Source organism: Centruroides vittatus, unplaced genomic scaffold, assembly GCF_030686945.1.
Source record: "Centruroides vittatus isolate TY-2023 unplaced genomic scaffold, ASM3068694v2 contig_1916, whole genome shotgun sequence".
In the NCBI taxonomy this organism is placed as follows: Eukaryota; Metazoa; Arthropoda; class Arachnida; order Scorpiones; family Buthidae; genus Centruroides; species Centruroides vittatus.
Genome location: NW_027121179.1, coordinates 429,206 through 450,671, shown reverse-complemented (window position 1 = coordinate 450,671; position 21,466 = coordinate 429,206). Strand labels below are relative to the sequence as shown.

The 21,466-nt window shown below is 30.9% G+C and overlaps 1 protein-coding gene across 1 annotated transcript; it reads left to right on the top strand.

Moving 5' to 3' along the window:
• Positions 1 to 681: 681 nt before the first annotated feature.
• Positions 682 to 21,436, top strand: LOC136970317 (UBA-like domain-containing protein 1). Its single transcript, XM_067264743.1, has 3 exons — positions 682 to 876; positions 971 to 1,039; positions 20,408 to 21,436. The coding sequence occupies exons 1-3, from the start codon at positions 763 to 765 to the stop codon at positions 20,633 to 20,635; spliced, it is 411 nt and encodes a 136-aa protein (XP_067120844.1). The 5' UTR covers positions 682 to 762; the 3' UTR covers positions 20,636 to 21,436.
• Positions 21,437 to 21,466: the final 30 nt, after the last annotated feature.

Below are 21,466 nucleotides of genomic sequence, written 5' to 3'. Positions count from 1 at the left end.
TGCCCACAGGGCGGAAAGAGTTAAAAAAAAAAAGAGGTAATGCCTTTTTAAGGGTAACTGGCTCCTATTCAGTTACAGACGTAGAAAAAATCCGAGAAACTTCACATTGCCAACCAGTCCTGGCGAGGCGCGAACGCACTACCGAACTCCCAGTGTTCAGGGAACGGAAATGCTTGCCACTGGTGGGTCGAATTGCGTATCAGAAGCATATTGTAGATATATGACAAATCACATTAATTTCCCTTTTTTACGTGGCATGATTTCGGAGAAAAATGGCTAGGCCGCGTTACCTGGACCACGCGATATACGCTATATGTATAACACGAAATTATTCTAAAAATAAATCTATACGCGAAAGGGATCTTCTATTAAAAATATTGTAATTCACGAAGAATTTATATTTTTAATATTCTAATATTTATGACGATAATTTTGAATATAATCGAACTTAATTCGGCATATTTTTCTTTCGCGAGATAAAAAGAAAATCGTATTAGGTTCGATTAGACACAAAATTAACAATAAAACTTTCAAACTTTCACAGATTACTTTTCTTCGACCGTTAATAAATATAAATAACCCCCTTGAAGAAAGATAATAATGTAAACCGAAATAACCTCAAAAACAAATAAGCACGCGGTAACAAAACAATTTTTTCGGGTAATTAGTCTTTAATGCGGGATTGATGTTGATGAGTGACGTCATCATCCGTATCGGAAGAAGGACTTTTAAGTTTGTTTATATTTTGGTTCGACAAAAACGATGGACGGAACGAATCTGAGAGAACAAGTAATGATAAACCAATTCGTACTAGTCGCAGGATGCGGTAAAGAACAGGCTAAACAGTTCCTTCAAGCGTCACACTGGCAGTTTGAGGTTTGTTATTAGTAAACAAACATGGCGTCGCTTTTGTTTTGATTCATTTTTTAAAAATAAACATTAATAAATTTGTCTTTGTTTATCGTTGCAGACTGCGCTCAGCTTGTTCTTCCAAGAGGCCACGGTACCCAGCTGCCACCAAAGGGGTCATTTTAATCCGGTAAGTTCGCAGTTATTATCGGCCCGTAATCGATTCAACGTTATCTGGTCATGTGCCACCATAAACCACGTGACCTTGCATTGTGGGGGGATTACATAATATTTCCTTGTCATTGTTTATTTGTTAAACTTGAATTTTGTTATCGGCTTAAGTACTTATTAATGTAAATATATAATAATTATTATTATTTAGTCCTTGTGAGAATATAGTTGTAAAATAATGTAAAATTATTATAATTTTGTGTGTTTTAGTGTTTAAATGTAGCTTTAATTTCTGGAATAAGTTGTAAACAAAAAGAGAAAAATTGGTTAAGTTCGAAAGTGAAGGTAGAGTCGCATTTCGGAATAACGGTCGAGGTTACTTATTGCTTATCTTGATGTGAATTGCGTATTGTAGTCGGAAACGGTTAAGCTAGATTCGGGGTGCGACTATGCAGATGCCAGCGAGCGAGAAGAGGTGATGATGTTTCGCGCTCTCTGTTTCTCGCTCTCGTCTATGTCATCTTAATAAACGAGAGCGAGAAATGGAGCATGAAACATTGTCACGTATTCTCGCTTGCTTGCGTCTGCATAGTCACACCCTCGCATTGGTATACTGCTGTGAAGTAGGTACAAACTTCCAATTTGTCTTCTTTCGGTGATCCAAACGATTGCTGGAAGTGGACTGGTTTGTTGAATTGAAAACGTATCTATTTTTACCAAACTTTGGTTGGTTTGACTAATTGACTTTTCAAAACTAGCATTTGGAACTTTGCATCATACCATACAACAGAAACTGAGTTAGAACGTATCCTGTCGGTTGCATTCTAACTCTGTTTCTGTTGTATGGTATGATGCAAATAATGTTTCACTTTGATTAGTGAGTGTTTTGTTCATTCGTTTCTTTGTAGTAGTTCATAATATGAATGTAGCTCTAGACAGTGATTCCCAAACTTTTTCAAGCCACTGTTCCCTTGGATCTGTTAACTTATACCAAATGCCCCCTAACCCATTTTCGCTTTTGTGAGAAAGTCTTGGGAATATTCTTAGAAAACGTTTCTATGAACCTCACACTTTATGTCCTTTTTGTACATTTTTCTCGACGTCTTCTAGAAACCTTTAAATGGAATGTTTTTTCATACCTGTTTTAAAGGAAGAAAGGAAAAGGTTGTTGGTGACCCTAACCATCACCTATGATTAGGCATCCTGCCTCTAGCACCCCCTGTCATCCACTTGCTTCTTTTCACTCCCTAAATTTATTCATTGCCCATGGGGGCAGTAGTGCCCATTTTGGGAAACACTGCTCTAGACTAATAGATGAAAATTTCTTCTGTTTATTTTTTGATACAATGAATATAGATAGTGCCCTATTTACTGCTTTTGGCTGCAAAAAGTAGTAAAAAGAGGGTATATCTAAATGTAGGAAAGAAATTCCGTATTTTTTGTTTTGGATTTAGTGTCAATTGCTGAATGATGCCCCTTTTAGTAACCATATTTTTATCTTTCCCTTTCAAAATACTGTATTATCATTAGTGCTTCTTGGTGATGCGGTGATGCATTGTTTCTTGACAAGAACTTAAAGAGAACAGACAATTACCAGACTATATTATCTTTTTAATGAAAGATGGCCTGCTACCCAAAGGGGTTTTCCACTCTATTTGATTTTTACATCAGATTCAATTGGCTCAGAGCATTTGTTGTGGTTGATAGTAGCCCAGTTTGTTTCATTTGTTTTTTATTATTCAAGTCATCAGACTTCTTGCCTGAACTTATGAACACAGAATCTATTTTACTGAAAAACTGCTAATAGTATGTACTGGCTAGCAATACTTTTTGTGCTATCTGTTAGTTAGATATATCTGCACATTCCAGCTAAAAAATAGCCCTGAATATAAACGTGTTTGACATATTTAATATAGATAACAGTAAGAAATGGATGATATATTAAAATCTTAAGATAGTATTCGATAAATTACTTATTGAATTTTACAATACAATATTTTGTATTTTTTGTATAAAAATATAATACTATATTAGAAGTAGAAATTAAAACAAGATAGATTATTGTATTGTGAAAATATGTAAGTAACTTTAGAAATACACAGAATTTCAAATGGAAAATATATTGTATTTATTCAAAGTTAATATACATCCTTATTTGAAATCACGAAGCCAAAAATTTATTTGTTGGCTAATGTAATGCATGCCTATAGCAGATACAATCACATGAAAATATACTGACTAAAATAATGAGCATAAACGGTGTAAAATGACAAATAACACAAAAAAGGAGGATAAGAATGCTGGAGAAAACCTAGCAGATACCAAGTATAAGGGAAAGGGACGAAATGGAGGGACTGTAGGAGCAACAACTTATAGCAGAGCGATAATTAATGTTTTTAAGTTTGTACTCAAATCTACTGTATTATCAGTTCTAATATTCATCATAATTTTAAAGTAAAATCTGGATATTGTGATAAACATACAATACATAAAAATTTATTTATGAAAGACAGTTAAAACTGTTAATCTAGAAATTTAGGAAATATAATTTTAGTATTATTATTCACTTTAAGTTTCTAATGCATCCACAATGTGTCAAAAGTATATTTAATATAAAAAGATTTTTTTGGGGTTTATTGGTTTCCAGTTTTATGCAGTTTTAAAATTCCAAACAAGAATTAAGAATTTATGCCATATATTGTATTCTATGAAATCTATTTTTTACTTGTAAAATATCACTATAATTTGTGTTTCAGTTCTGTTTACATTGAGATTTGAGTTTAGGAAAACATAGTTTTAGTTTTAACATAAACCATAAAACATAAACCATTGTAGAAAAAATATCTGAATACTTGTCTTCTTTTTTAATACAGTATTTATTTGTTATAGTCATCTACATGTAAATTTTTCTGCAACCAGGTCAGTCAGACCACATACTTTAATATATATTATTCCTTATTTATTAAAGATTACTAACAAGTGCTGAAAATCTTAATCTTTATTACAGTCTCTATTCTTCATAAAATACTTCATATCAGTCATTTGTTTACAAACTCTCAAATTTTTCCATCATCTATTTCAGTTCAGTTTTATCTCCCAAACACTCTTTACTCTCGCATCTCATCCCAAAGGATTAAGATTTAGGTTTCGAAATGCCGACACAGACAGCCTAACGTTTTAGATGGTCACATTCAACTCGGTATGATACAATGTAGACGATTTCATGTTTCATTGTCCTGTTAATAAAATATGTACCGGTACCGTCTCCAAAATAAATTACAATGTCGTAGATAACGTTTAATTATCTGGGACATCTAGACATTTCTTGGCATTTGTAGTTTAGTCTAAAACAACTAACGATCAAAGGCCAAATTATAAAAACTGCTACAGTCATCACACTGTCTGATTATTATAAATTTATTAATAGCCAAATTTACAAATTTGGAAATTTTTTCAGGAAAAATTATGTATATATATATATATATATATATAGGACTATCTCTGATATGATTTCAGATATTATACTTTAAATAGTTTTAATCATTTAAAGTATAATATGTATTTTTATTTAATAATTAATTTTCTTTTAAAGTCTATATACAGTTAAATTTTTCATACAAAAGTGTCATAATTTTTGTATGCCAGTGTAAATTTTATAAATAAATATTATAGTCAGTTTGCTCATACCTAAAGATGTTTAAAAATTCATACAGATAACTAAAACCTAATTTTAGATGTGATAGCTATCATTAGAATGATTTTAGAGACTCCGAAATGGGATCGTTTATGAGTTATTTGATATAATACTAATTATTAGTATTCTAAATTAAATATAATTGCAATAATTAAGTAACTGCACGATCATTCGACGGTCTACGTTTAGCATTATCAATCAAACGACACTGCCGATGTCTTATCGGGCTACAGTAGAGTTAATTAATTAATTATTTAGCCTTATCGTAGTCGATAGTTAATTAATAAGATATCGAGCATTAATATTAATTAAAGATTTTTCTCTAATTTTAATGGGATTTAATAACCGAAATAATTTTTAATAAAATTGCGGCAAGTTACGAAGGTATTAAGCAATTTGGCTACAGGTGTTTAATAATCAGGAATAAATAAATTTAATTTAATTTAGTGGAATTTTCTTCTATAATATTCTAAATTTGCCTGGAACAGGACTTCAATCCACAACTGCTTACTGTGCAGAAGCAGGATGTTTATCAGGTTGATTCTCTTGCATAATATTTCCTTTGGATATTTGTTTACATTTAATGAATTTAATTAGAAAATTGGAAAGAAACATATATAGACATATTTATTTTTAGAGTTTTTACTGATTAAAAACTGATAAAGTTATTATCGCTCGACAAATATTTCTTCATATCTGCATTTCGTAAGTTTACAGTTCAAATCCGTTGTTATTAAATATGTATTTTGGAGGAATTGTGTAATGTATACAATGAAGTCGTGAATATAAGTTTTAATATATAGAAAAAGAGTAAAAAAAAAGAAACAGAAGTTTCCCAGTCAATAAGTTAGTTAAATAAGAATCAACTTTTGATCGATTTTTAAATTCAATTTCAAAGGTTATTGGATTCGAAATAATATAAAGCGTAGTTTGTTTTTACTTCCTCTTATCGTATTTTAATCTCGATTCATAAAATAAAATATTTTCAATCTTTTTCCTTTAGGCAAATTCAATAAAATTATCGAAATAGAACTATTATTGATTTTGTATTAAATCTGGATCAATAATTTATTCAAGTAATCCTTTACTCGGTTTACATTTTCGACATATATTAAAAATAGTGCTAAAAAAGTTCAAATTTGTAGTCAGAAATTTTTCGTATGTTTTTAATTCCTTATTAAAGTGACACGGTAAAGTTGTAAAGTGATGAATTTAATTAACGCGCACAAATTATCTGTCGAAATAATTAACCGTGAGATATGAATAAAATAAAATTTGTCTCGATGCATTAAGATAATTATTTTAAAGCAATTAATTAGACTAAAACAAAATGTAGCTTTAAATTATACTCTCAAGACTTATCGACTTATCGCCATTGGGCAATATAATAAAGTAGTGTGTATGGAATAGAATAATAATTAAAAAATTAGAGGTTACAGTGAAGCGAGTTTATAATAAAAAATGATTAATTATATAATAGTAATAATGCAAATATCAGGTAAAAATATATAGAAAATGTGATGTATGTGATCTGTTATAATAATTTTATATAGAAAAAATATAGGTAACATTGAAAATTATCATATGATAATATTAATTACCAAATCTTTAACCTTAAAATTTCGGGATTGTCACTTTTTAAAAATTTATTAACTACATACGTTCAAAGATTTCAATTACAAAGTTCTACTAGAAAAATTATTAATTTCTTTACTGTTGATTAAACTCTTAAAAATAAATAACAATGACAGGTAATACTGGATACAGTATTCTTCATTGTAGCTAAGTTCAATACCTGTTGCCAATATTTAATTGTATAATAAATGTCATATTCATTGATTCTTTCCTGTTGGCTCGATCCCAAAAAAGTCCGGCTTCTTTCTCGGAATTACAATGTAAAAATACATTAAAATTGTTTCTATATTCTGACATCCTACAAACTTTTCTGGCTTTTTTTTAATCTATTATAGGAAAAAATTATTTGACTCCTGAAATCTATTTTAAATCAAATGTATAATGTAAGTGTTCAAGTTTGACAATGTCAATATAATATAATGATTTTTATATTTTAATATCTCTTGAAAGCACAGCAAAACCTGCTTTTATGGTCTAATTGGTTCCCGGAGACTATTGTTAGTCAAGCCATCATATTTCCTGTAAGCTCAGTGTCGTAAATTGAGATTACATTCCTGGAAATACAGTTTGAACTATATAATACCACACAGAAATAGTCAATAAAATATACAGCATTTCATACAGTCATAAATAAAAAACTTATACTAGTCGTAAAAGCAAGAGGCCATAAAGCAGAGGTCTGCTGGGTTTAAATGTTCCCGGTGGTGTGACTTGCTTAGTATAAACTATATCTTACATAAGTATATATTAATGTTATTAAGTAAGAATAAATTAACTAGTAACCAACATATAAATTCATACAGATAATGAATATATGACACTGTAGGATATAAACTGTAGAATAATTCAAACAACATTTTAATTTGATATGCATATATTTTTAACCTGCTTCAATGGATGGGAAAGCGCAGCTATGGATTATATATTAAACAATTACCCAACTGCAGGAATTTTGCTTAGTTTGTACTATCAAAATATTTGTTTATATATTTGTTATTTAAACTTGTAGATAAGATATTCATTGTTTATAGGAATTTAATAAACGTTTATGTTTATGAAAATATATTTAAAATTTGATAACGAAAAGTTCTAGGGCCCACCAGTGGCCAAGTGGTTCCATTTCCTGAACACGGGGAGTTCGGTCGTGGATTCACGTCTTGCCAGGACGGGCTGGCCACCTGGAGTTTTCTGGGTTTTCTCCGCATCTATAACACCTGAATGGGGGCCAGTTACCCTTAAAAAGATCTCCCGGAAGGCATTTTCCGAGGTTGATCGCCCAAATATTGCATTGTCGTAACTTAAGAAAACAAACAAACAAGGAAAGTTGTAGAATGATAGAAATGTATTGCACTGTCAACGGTATTTTTGTAGGTGTCTAGAATGTTTTGCCCACCAGTGGTCAAGTGGATAAAATCACTAAACACTGGTACTTGGTCACATGTTCGTGCATTGCTAACAGGTTGGCCACGTGAAGTTTTTCAGGTTCATTTTGTGTTTGTAACATCTAACTAGGAGCCAGTTTCTGTTTGAAAACCCTTCCGAGAAGCATCCCCTCACCAGATTACCCAAACATTGGGTTGCCAAATACAAACAAATAGCCTAGACTACTTTTACTTTCTTGGCTGTTAAAACTTAATACAGTTACATTCCTGGCTGTTATAATATAATGTAATTGCATTACCTTTGACTCTCGGGGTTTTTGGAATCATGATGTTTTGATACCTCTGAACCCAAAAAAGTAAAAAACCTGATACCCAGATACGTGTGTGTCGGATGATGTAATATTGCAGGATGGGTTAAAGATTATGAAACAAAATTTGGCACGATAACTTGTATATAAGGGAGATTGATACTGTTAAATTTTGGTAGTTAAAGGTGAAGGAAGTGGGGAGATGGAGAGGTCATTTGTATCTTGAATGGGATTGGACTTAATGAAAATTTTAATTGTCATTGACATATACAATATTTTTAAAAACTCTTCCCTATCCTCAAAATTAAGCCAGCAGCATTTTTGTTATAATTAATAATAATAAAAGTTATATCATTCCATAGCTAAATTTCCATCAGTTTAACATTTTTAAATATTTTTATTTGAATACCTCTTGTCAAGAATGTGACAAAGGCCCAGTCTTACAATTTTTTGTACCATTTTGTGAGTTATATTTATTGTTTTATTTCTATAAATTTATAATAAATTTTATCTATTCATCTTTTTTTCACCGAATTTATAATTACTGTAGTATTATATAAAAGTAAAAAAATCGATTTGTCATCTTTAATTCTTGATTTCTGAATTAATTGTATGAGTTCAGGACAAATGCAATCAGTTTATCGGGACTGAAAATGTAAAGTTGCTATTAATACTTCAATGACGACAATTATTCAAAATATTTGATGTAAATGATTCCATTTTTAGCAACATTTGGCATTTTTCCAATCATCCGAAATTACCTAAATAGATGTAATTTTCTTCCAAATATAATTATAAACTTAAAAATTACAATTCAAAGCTACTTAATATCAGAATATATTTTGAATTGAAGAAGCTGTGAATTCCAGCTTTTGTTTCCTTTAATTTTTACGACTCTGAAGGTGTTTTATGTTCTACGGTTCACAATCAGAATCGTTTGTCATTGTGTAATACATCTGCAAGAGCCATAGATTTGTAGCTGCTGTAGGACAGGTTACAATGGATGTGTCTTAGTGAGCATAGGAAGAATTTGTGTCGGTCGGACGTGTGCCACGCAACACAAGGTGCATGCATTGCATTGCATGAAAGAAATTGTAATAGGCAAGTGTGAAAGTTGGACAGTTTTCTAACATTTTAATGTACATTGCTAGATAATAATTAACAAAATTACAGTAATTTAAAATGGTAGAATTCTTTTTGGAAGACCTAGAAAAGTGAAGTAGCTACTTCACTCTTCTAGATGCCTACAAATAAAGATTTAGAAAGTCAATGCTTTATTTATATAAAAATGTCAATGAGCTTGCAACTTCAGTTAGGTCTTCAGATGGGGTAACTAAAATAATTCTAAGGTAATTGAATAACATTCTCCAAAAAACAACAGAGGTTGCATATCTTGGTCCTCCACTCTGCTTTGACTAGCATCTATATTCTCAAAATCCTGGATATGCCACTATTTATAATTACAGGTATTCCTTGCGTAATGTGGGATATGATTGATGCACGAAATTTAATCCAATCCCTTTATATACGTGAGAGAAGTTTTAATTAACACAGCTTTAACAGCCGACTTTACATGCAGAAACATAAGCGGTTCTGCAAGATGAAAATGTATAAAGTGGAAGAAAAATTTATTGTTGGTCCTAAATTTTTATATATGACATTCAGTATTAAACATTTGTCCACTGACAGAGCTTGGGCAATCCATTGCTGCTTCATTCAGGAAGCTTTTTAATAAACAAATAATTTCTGCTATTTTTTGACAAATTTTTTTTTCTGCTAATGAAATAGGTTAAAGTACAGCTCAATAATTTTGGCTCAGCTCTATGAATTTAACATGACATTTAGACAAGTAGGGTGTTCCTCAGGAAATTTTGTAGATTTTTAGGGGTTCCGTGTTTTAAAATAGATTGAGAAACAATGATGTAGATCTGTGTTTCTCAATCAGTAGTTCGCATATCGCTAAGAGACCACAGAACTCTGCAACGGTCTGCAGTCCATTACGGTGTAGGGTTTTAAGAGTCCACGACACAAGAAACGTTGAGAATCACTGATGTAGATTATATAAATGACTTACTGTAAAAGTACTGCTTTGCAGAGTTCACAAATATGAATCATTTGAATCCAAAGATTATAGTAAAAACTTTGAATTGTTCATAACTGTTTCATGTAGATACATTATAGACAGATCAGTTAACATTTATAAACTTTGAATGTACTTGTAAAAATTCAACTACTCAAACTGGGTATATGTAAATAAGCACTACATGTTGATATTGGACATTGGTTCTGTATGTAGTGCCTATTTATATACTATATTTGTAAAAAGTCAATTAAAGGAAAAATGTCAAATTAAATTGAAAAAATATGATTTCTGTATATTTAACAGCAAAAATACACCAGTATATATTTGTATATAAAATTAAAATTTATAATATTGGATGCTTTCGATAAGGTTATATATTTATTATATGAAAATATTTATATTTTTTTTTGGAGTTTGTTTTTGTTTTTTAAACTATCTAATTAACACCTGCCCTTAAACTTAGAATGTGAAGAGTAAAGTTTGGTTCGCACTGTCATATGAACACTATGAACAAATGAAACAAACAATAACCAAAATGAAATATTGACATCATACTACATGACACAAACTAAGTTAGAACATGATTGGTTAAGTTATAAAAGAAAAATGTAAATGAATACAAAGTTTTGAAAAATTCGAAAAGCCATGTGTGTTTTAGGTACAAGATGTCCCAAGGGTAGGCATTATTCCATGGTTCTCAGACTGCTCCGGGTTAAGTGCTAATGAGCATATGTAATTTTGAAAAATTCGAAAAGCCATGTGTGTTTTAGGTACAAGATGTCCCAAGGGTAGGCATTATTCCATGGTTCTCAGACTGCTCCGGGTTAAGTGCTAATGAGCATATGTAATTTTCCTCTTTTTGTGCTTACAGTATATACAGTATTCATCAGCTTTGTCATACACACGTACGGCATAATATAAGATCTTGTATCATATTTCTATAGAATAGAGTTCTCAAGAGACTGAATAATTTCAAGTACAGATATTTTTTATATGAAGGAAATTAAATAATGGATATTTTCCTGGGTATGTGGGAAATCCAATGTTCGTGATATAATGGATTCTCGGAACAATGGATGATTTTCGGTGACCTGAGCTATTCGTTAAAACGAAATTCTACTGTATGTAGTATCACCCTGAAATACTTGTATACATGTTCTACAGCAGCGGTTCCCAACCAGTGGTCCGCGGACCACTAGTGGTTCGCAAGAGCTAAAATATGGTCCGCGAAAGATTCAAAACTTTTATTCATTTTAAATTATTATTCCCACATTGATACAAACTGAATTTAATTTTTACTAAAAATGTTATGTTTTCTCTTATAATAGTACTGTTAAAGCATGTTACTCTTGAGTTTAATGATTACTTATGTTAAAAGTTTTGATTAAAGTTTATTTTTCTTAAACCTTGTGGTCCCTGCTGACAACAATAAAATCAAAGTGGTCCTTGGTCAAAAAATGGTTGGGAACTGCTGTTCTACAGCAAAGATCTGTTTAAATACAGCTTTATAGGAGATAAAATCAAATTAAAACCAAAATAGTGGGAAGAAGTGTACCACATTTAACTGAAGTTCATAATACACATGATCTGTCAAGCAGAGTGAAGAACTAATGACACTGTAAAGGCTGGATTAAGTAGACTTTGTGCCTGATTGTAATGTGCACCCCAATTTTTGAGACCAGAAAAGTCCAAAAAAGGTGCTCATTAGAATCGAGAAAGCATAATATAGTTTTTCATTTGAACTTTAATGGACCAACTAAAGTGTTTACCACGAATGCTGGTGGTTAGTCATCAGTTTGCACCTGACCAATGGACTGGCCATGCAGAGTTTTCCAGGTATTCATCACATGTTTAACACCTGCATCAAATAAATAGAGGCTAGTTTTTTTTTTATAGGTGTCCTCCCGGGGAGCACCTCTTGGCAGATTTCCCATGTGCATTCCTTCTATCCTCAGTCCTAAACTTTACTGGGTGTTTTTAATGACATTTGCAAACCTCACTGTGATACCCTAAGTATCTCGGATACTCTTGCATGAAAATTTCTAGTGTTCATCACTATCTCTATCTGATCCATTTTTGTATGGTAATTTCACAATAGTGTAAATAGTAATAGAGTAAAAATAGATTATTTGCAGATATCTTATTTTGCTTAAATTACTATTATCTGCATTTTGAGTGTCCTAGTTTTAAAATTAGAATTTGATACAAGATTCTATAAACTAATAGAAAATTAATCATTTTAGGAACTTATTTATAGATTTTTACAGAAGCATAAATAAATCTATAATGGATTAAATTGTAGATAAATATAGATACATGTCTTAGTAACCTTTTACTAAAGTAAAGAAAGTATTAACAAAGTTTACTTTATTGATATTTCCAGTTATCCATATACATTAAATTATCTTATCTCATTTAAAATATAACTTTTTGACTTGTAATTTTTTTTTACTTTCTCACCCGTTACATACAACGGAGGGAAATTACGACAATCAGTCAAAAAATGACTCCCCCGAGATTTTTAAATTTTCGGACTCAGGAACCTTGAAACATTAAGAAATGCGAAAAATTTGGGGTGTTTTTTGTTCATGTGTATGTGGGGCATGATTTTTGCTCACCCACTTTGAAGCTTATTAATTCCTGTGCCTTTTGACAAAATTTTCTGAAATTTTGCCAGGAGATCTTTGTATTAGGGGCATTGATGCTATTAAATTTTGGTGGTTAAAGGTTAAGGGGTCGTGTGTTGTATCTCGAGTGGGGTTGGACTTAATGAAGATTTTACTCATTATTAGCCTTTACAATTCTTTATAAAACTCATCTCTACTCTCAGAATTTAGTTTTTAGGCATTTTATAATAATTAGTCCCATTGACTGTTGTCTAAGTTAAATGTATTAAAGTAATATTAGAGCTACAAAAAATGTTCGGATTGACCCCCATCAACTTCGAAGCGCCACATTTCGAGTTTAGCATTCATAAAACATGTCAGAGTAATTTCGGGGATTCGTAAAGTCCGGGTTGTGTTTTAATTGGATAACCCTGCATAATACTCAATATTCTTAATTGTCACATACAGAAATGTTATGTAAAATTGAGAATATTTTGTCATATGCTATTAAATTAATATATTAATGTGTAATATTTATTTCTGTAAGTACTTTTAAAATATAATCAAATTCTATTTGTAGATTACATGCTTAAAAATAGTCATTTAGAATAGCAGATAGGTGACCTTCCCTATAAACTAAGAGCACTACTAGTTATGCCATTTAAAAATCTTGAATCAAACTTATTCAGTTATGTGAGAAATTATATTATCATACGATTATTTATTTTTATTTTTAATTTGTTCAGAAAAGGTTTGATTTAGAACATTTGGATGATGATATTATATATATTATTATAATATTTGAAGAAGCAAATGTGGGTTTTTTTTTAAAAGCTTGCTTCCGAATGGCTGAGGTGGTTAACACATAGCCTAACCACTCTGGGCAATTTAAGATCAAATCTGGGCAATCACAAAATGCTTTTTTGGGGTGGTCTGTCCTAGATTATTTCAGGGTCTCTCTCTCGCTGCCCAACCACCCCATTGTGGATGCCTACAGTGGGCTGGCTGGGCGGTGAGAGACAGCCTGAAGCAAGCCCCCAATGGGCCCAAAAAAAAGAAGAGGGGGGCTTCTTTCAAAATATTAAAGTTAATTCTTTATATTATTATTTTTTTTCAAAAATTGAAAGATAGACTAATTAATTAAAACAATAAAAGAAAATAAATCACTTTCATGTATTATTTTTATCTCAGTAGATAAGAGTAAATACATTATCAAAAAGTAATTTTTTATAATTAGTTTTGATAATATATTTACTTTTATATACTGTGGAGAGAAGTGTACTGGTTCAGAGTTCTTGGATTTGACAAACATAAAATGTACAGCACGATGTTATTACGAAAATGGCTGTTTATTAATCGGTTATCCCCGATTCTGATAATGTACTTGTTAATAATGGCTGGGATTGAACTAAATCCAGGGCCACTGTCCCGATCGCCACAGCAAGATATGCAAAGAAGGGGGCGTGGTAGCCACACAAAGAAAATTCCAAGATACTTGATAAAGCTAATCAACCTGAAGAAATACTAGGTGAAAAATATGATAAATTTGACTCAAGTGAGGTGAGAAATTCCAAAATACAGGATTACATCGAAACGATTTGAGAAACAGCATCACAAGAACCACAGTATTCTTTAAAATTAATATATAAGTTAATACAGGAAAAATTCACACAATTGAGCACAGAGTTACAAATAATCAAGTCAGAAGTCAATCTATTGAAAGAAGAAAATAGTGCTAGTCAAAGGGAAACTACAAAAATCACCCAAAAGTTAGAAGAAATGGACCCAGTAACTAAACAAAATTGTCAAGTTAAAGGTATGTTAGAATTTGAGATTGATCAACTAATAAATGAGAAAACTAATAAAAATATTGTAATCATAAACTATCCGTTCCAATCCATAGAGTATTTAAAAGAAATAGAACAATTTATTAATACGGACTTGGGTATATCAAATAATTCCATAAAAAGTTTAATCAAATTATCAAATAACGAGTTTAAACCCACTGTGAAAATCATACTAGATTCAGTATACGATAGAAATGCCATTCTATTAAAGAATTCTGGATAAGAAAAAGCTAAATTTAATACCGAAGATAAGAATAAAAATTATTTTTACAGCGGATCTATGTAAAAGATCAAGGCTAAGGAAGAAAAAATTTAAGAAAGAAATTGAAAATAATATTAGCGAAATTTTAGAGTTAGAGTATAATAATATACCTACGGAAAACTATAACAACTTATTGAGATTAATATATTCGTATCAATTTAAAAGTTGTACAAAGAAGAAAAGACGCAAACATAGTTGGTTTGATAATAGTTGCTACTATCGTAACATCAAAAAACAGCGGAGTTTCCAACATTTTAGATATACAAATTCTGATCAAGCTTTGAAGAAATATTTAGAAAACAAGAGAATCTATTTAAATTTAGCGAAAGCGAAAAAGAGGAAATATTTCTCAGAAATAAGTGAAACGCTGATAAAATCAAAAGATAACAAAAAATTCTGGAGCATTATAAATTTCGAAAGAGTCCACTAAATATGGATGATAAATGTGGGTGTCTTACAACAGTTGGTGCCAATATTTTAAGGATTTTTCAGATTTGTAGAAAAATTATAATAAAGAGAGAATTGCCGAATTGAACATACCTTCGAATCGATTATCTGAAGAAGTTTTTACACTGGAAAACTTATGCAATCCTATTAAAAAATTAAAACAAAAGTCAGCGGTCAGTTTTGATACAATTACTAACTATATAATTAAAAACCTACTGATAGATATTATTAAATTTGATAGATACTGATAGATATTATTAAATTTTTGGTTAGACAGTTTAATGGTTTTTATAACTCTGGTGTAATCCCCAAAGATTGGAATGTAGTTATCTTCTGTATGATATTCAAGAAAGGTGAAAGGAATTTGCCAATAAACTATCGACCAGTCGCTCTCCTGTCGGGGTTTCGTAAACTGTTCACATCAATATTAATGTTAAAATTCATTGACTGGGTCGACAGAAATAACTGCAGGAAAAATACACAGTTTGCGTTTGTAAAGAACGGAAGTACACAAATGGCCCTTTTTATGTTATTGCGTTAGTCCAATTACAACTGTACAAAAAAAGACATAAAGTTTTTGCATTATTCTTGGATATAGAAAAAGCATTTGACTCTGTTGCAATCGTAGTACTACAAAAAACAAGCTGATCAAATTTCAGGCGGACAATTATTTAGTGAGAATGATAGGAAAATTATTTGGCCGATACGAAGTAAGCATCAAACAAGATAACACCGAGTGGCCATTGATAGACATGGAGAGAGGATTATTACAAGGCAACCCCTGGTCCCCTCATTTATTTAACTGTTTTATGTTTGACATAAATGAATGTTTCGAGCGAGAAGATGATGGACAAATCGTTCACTCTATATCATATGCTGATGATGATGTAAAAGTTGCTCTTCATAGGAAAATCAAATCAGCGCACGATTAATTCAACAAATTGAAACGAAAAATTAGCCCACATAAATCTTCTATAATGATATTTTGGAATGGACCTAGACTCTAAGAAAAGTTCTTTTTACCTGAACGATGAACAACTCAAGATAGTACAGGAAATAAAGTTCTTAGGAATAATTTTAACTCCAACTTTATCTTTCGAAAAACAATATAAAAGTATTAAGGCCAAATCCAGTGTTATAGTCAATAACATAGTGAAATCGTTCACGAAAATTAAACTTAAAAATATAACTGTGCACTTTAAATTATTTAATTCGATTATCATCGATGCTATAGGGTATGCCTCATTGCTTTGGGGCCTTACAAGTTACAAAAAATTTGATATAATACAAAACCAGTTTATCCGTAAAATTTTTACACTAGATTATAACATCCCTGGATATGCACTCAGATTAGAACTTAACAGGTTTAAACTAACTCCTTTCTTTATAAAAAAGATTTATTAAATTTCTATTCATAATTAGAGAAATTTAACTACTAAATTGTTGATTCTGTTATATAAAAAATCCTCTCAAGATTCGCAGAGATCTTGGGTGGACCAAATAAAATGTATTGTTAATAACAATGGTATCGTATAGGTCCACTCCTGGAAAAATCCGAAATTAGCGAATTACTTAAATCTCAATTGATTCAAAATTCATTGGAAATTTCATTGTCACAAGATAATGAAGAAACGTACAATCGGAAAAGACCCGAGCGGTATAGTATTACCTTGGAATACCCATTTATTAATAATTATATGTTCACAAGTATCCCTTTTGTAATCATAAAATTTTTCATCCAACTTAGACTGAATAAGGAGATGATTATGGTCAATAATAAAATTTATGATTTTTCTAAAATGTCCTGTCAAAGATGTAAGGAAATATTGACCAAATTTCATACATTTTGTGAGTGTAAGAGGGGACAAGAATTAAAAATCAAAGTCGGTTTGAGTTATTTAAATAATGTTGCGGAGGAAAATAAGATGTATCTGTTTTTCCATTCAGCAAATACAAATTTGTATACTTTAAAGTATACAAAGAACAAAATATACAGCTTAAAACAAAAGAATTATTCTACATTCTTTGGCACTACATTTTCTCTTTACAATAAAACTCTGCTACTTCACAATCAAAAGTGTGGAAAAGAAAGTAACTTTTTCTTCTCTTAGAATCAACGTTTATTTAATACATTTCTGTTATAAATGTCCAGACTATACCATGTTGTGTTAAGTAAATTAGAAATTAATTATATTGACTTTCATGTTATATTTTTTTTATAATAGTTACAAAAGTATATTCACATACTTTTTAATCATATGATATATAAATATACGTTAAATTGTTTCGCGTAAACATCAAATAAACTGTCGCGCGCTCAAAATATGTGGAATTATGAAGGTAGCTCCCGAGTTATAAATTGAATTTGGAAAGCATTTCTTAGAATGAAAACTTTTTAAAAAATCTCTAACAACTTTCGAAAGTACACCCGTCAATAAAGGCGGCTTCAAACATCGGGTATTCGCTATTTCCCACTCATTGTGGATATATTCTGCCGAATAAAATGGTGATTATTTGGCAGTCGGCGAATATTGAATGTGTGGAGCCACCTTAAGAATCGACAGACAAACACTTGATAACGAATGTGTGTAATTTACACATAAGCTAAATAACATATAGCTTAAGGTCTCAAAATTTTAAATTTATCATCATTTCTTAGGCATCTGTGTTATAACGAACCTTGAAAATGTTAAATCTGGTCTGGGTGGAACTCCAAGGAAAACAATTTGAACTGAATGCAAAATTGTCTTTTTTCATGTAGACAAAAAACAAATTTTAAGTCTTTATTAGTATTAAAAAACGTGTTGCATTAGTAAGATAATTACTGTTATGACTAATTATTTTAGTACTTGTTTTTGTTCATTTTCTCATTAACTGCAGTAATATAAAGAATAGTAACTTTTCTAACAATACAGGAATTTTGCCAAGAAAGAAAGAAATATGCCAATTTATATCCTGTTTGTCTCCGGTTTGACTATATTTAAATACATTCTTCTAAATTGTGCAGACTTATTTTGTCTATCCAAATCAATAAAGACAACAGTTTATTAATGAGTTTCGGTTAAATATTAGATATCTGCAAACTTTTCTTGTTATTTGTAAATAGAAATTTAGACTCGGTTCACAAAATTTTATGTTAAAGTTTAATACAGTAATATGTAATAATTAATATATAGACAGTTCACAATTTACTTACACTAGGAAAATAAAAAATAAATGTATTCAAAAGTCTCCAAACAAAAGTACAGATCACTTGTTTGTGTGCATGTGTGCGTGCATGCAGATATCACATAGTTAATGTTCAATTGCCAAGAATAGGAGGAAAACGTTTGTTTGTACTGGTACATTCAGTTAAATGACTGCATGATAAGCAAACTCTTATGTATAAAATATACACACATTTCTTAAACTGGCCATGCAGATAGGAGAGTTCTGTTATGAATGCTTTCGGTCTACTTCTAAGATGTGTATATGTTACGTTTTTGCCTAGTTGTTAGAAGATTGGACTAATTTGATTCTTTGTCTATGGAGACTCAATTCACTGTATATGTAAAAAAAATAATATATATATATATTATATCTTTTGTAATTTGAAATTATGCATGTAACATAGTCGTGCCTTTTGTCCAATACCTGCAATGAATATCGTCGTCATTGCAACATTTGCACCGTGACCATCTATTTCATCTATTCACCAATCTTGGTTTCATGCACGATTGCTTCCATATAATCTGTCATGCATGCAGTTCTGTTGTTTGGTTTTTCAGCCATACAAATTATAATAATAAATATATAAAATGAGAATAAGTTGACATATTGAAATTATTTATTATATGATACTTTTTCACATCATACAGATGTAAGTAGGGTCAGATTTGGGCACAGAATGTGAATCATAACACCTACCATTAAGTGACAAAGCTTTTTATATTACAAAATTTATAATATGCATGGATTTATGGATTGACATGATAGACAAATTCAAAATTATATTCTTGCACATTCGATGAAATACAGATGCGCGCTGATTAACGATGGAGGTACTGTAAGATTATAGTGAAGAAACTTTTCGTACCTTTTCCACATTTAGATACACAAATACTTATTACTCTGTTACATATAGTTTAAATTAGTAAACTGTACCATATAGATTTCTCTGGGTGTTCACTCAACAATGCACTTCTTAAACTGTATCACCATCATTAAGTAGCACATATCTCTAGTGTTGTTAGTCTGGAAATTAAAAGGTTGTTTAAAAAAAATTAACATATTTTCACATCTTTTATGCAAAAATTAATTAGTTATTTTCTTTGTGTGCTAATCTCTGCTTTTTTTATTTTTTTTAAATGTTGTTTTGGTTGGTTGTTCATAACCAAGAAGGCTGGAACAGGCAACAAGAATTGAATAACAATCTATCTATCGCCCAATAATTAATTATAAATAAATTACCGTATTTTACGGACTATAAGACGCACCTTAATTTTTAAGCAATTTAAAAAAAAAAAAAAATACGCCACGGACTATAAGACGCACCTGAATTTTGGAGGCAATTTTTCGAAGAAAAAAGTGCGTCTTATAGTCCGTAAAATACGGTAATTAATTAAAAAAGAAAATGCTTTTTATAATTTATATAAAATGTTTTACCAATATTTTTGATTCACCTGTGGGTGACCTCCTTCATGTTTTTTGGAAGCTTGTTTCAAAGGGGCAAAAGTGTTAGCAAAGTATAGTATTGTTCTAGTTTTGTCGTCATTAAATAATTAAAATTATCAATTAAATTATCCAAATTTAAATCTAGACATCCTCGGAAAACAATGAGGCTAATGTTTTAGAAAGTTCATCTCATCTTCACATCATTCATTAAGAACAGTTTTTAAAAGTTGAACTAAATCCAGAATTCCAACATTTTGGAATTCTGGATGGATTTAGTTCAATTGTGTTAAATTTCTAAATTGTTTAACAACTTCAGTTATTAACATTTTATCATTGTTTCAATATTTATCTGATTTAAGACATGTTTAACTTGGCAAAAGTCCAGACATTCTTTGATATTTGGTATTACTGCCAAATTATGTTATTTTTGAAAAACGATGATATTCTAACGTTATTGTACTTTCCTACAGATCTGCACGCCTGCCAACACTCCGGCTACTCCTCCTAACTTCCCAGACACGTTATCGGCATTTTCCAGGATGTCCGCTTCGGACAAGATGGGAACATCGCCCACACTGTCTCCCGTGGCAAACAATAATAATACCAACGCCACCACAACAACGGGAACTTGCAGCAGTCTAGGAAACCACCAACCGCCGGCATCGCCGCACAGCATGGAGATCGAAGCTCAGAGATAAGAGCACAAGTCCTCGTAACGTAGACGCACACTACCTTATTGCTACTTTGTATCAAAGTGGCAAAGGATGACTCTCTTGTCCCTGTTGTACCAGTAGATATCCTCACTCCTTCCGCCCAAATTTAGAACTTGCCGGGGCGTGACTAAACGGAGCTGCTGGAGGTAGTTTCTTATTGGTTAGATTTAAATATCACATGGTTAATTGTATTTTTTGTTTTGTTTCATTGGAATGTTTACTCCCGTTTTTGTTATATATATATATTTTTTTGTCATCATTAATTTGATAAACCGTGTTGAAATTATCGATTCCGTACTCGGAATGAACGCGACGAAGTTACGGATGTTCTGTGATTTTTTATTTTCTTTATTTCAGTTATTTATTAGTAACGGCAAAATTTGAATTAAGAAATTCGTAAAACAATCATCGTTGGTCGTCTTCCTTTTAAATAGAGGTTTTGTAGACTATATTATTCTTGCCATACTAAGAAAATTCAAAGCATGCAGTTACAGGAAACCATTGGTATCGATCATTAAATGTCGAGAAATTAAGTTTTAACAAGGTTTTTTTCCCATTTGTTTCAATCATCTTACCATTTCAAGTAATATCATTGTCAGTTTTATCACCAAACAAAGTTCACATACTATTTTTTATGAAATTGTGTCATTAAGACTAAACAGAGTGTATCTGCAAATGCAGAAACGTTAGGGGAAAAAAAAATGTATTCGCCAACTTATCGAATATAATGTAAAGTGATTGCCATTGTTCGTTAAATGAATGAATAAAGTGTACCTTCTCAGTTTACCATTCGGCCCAATTTTGTTTCTTTAAGTC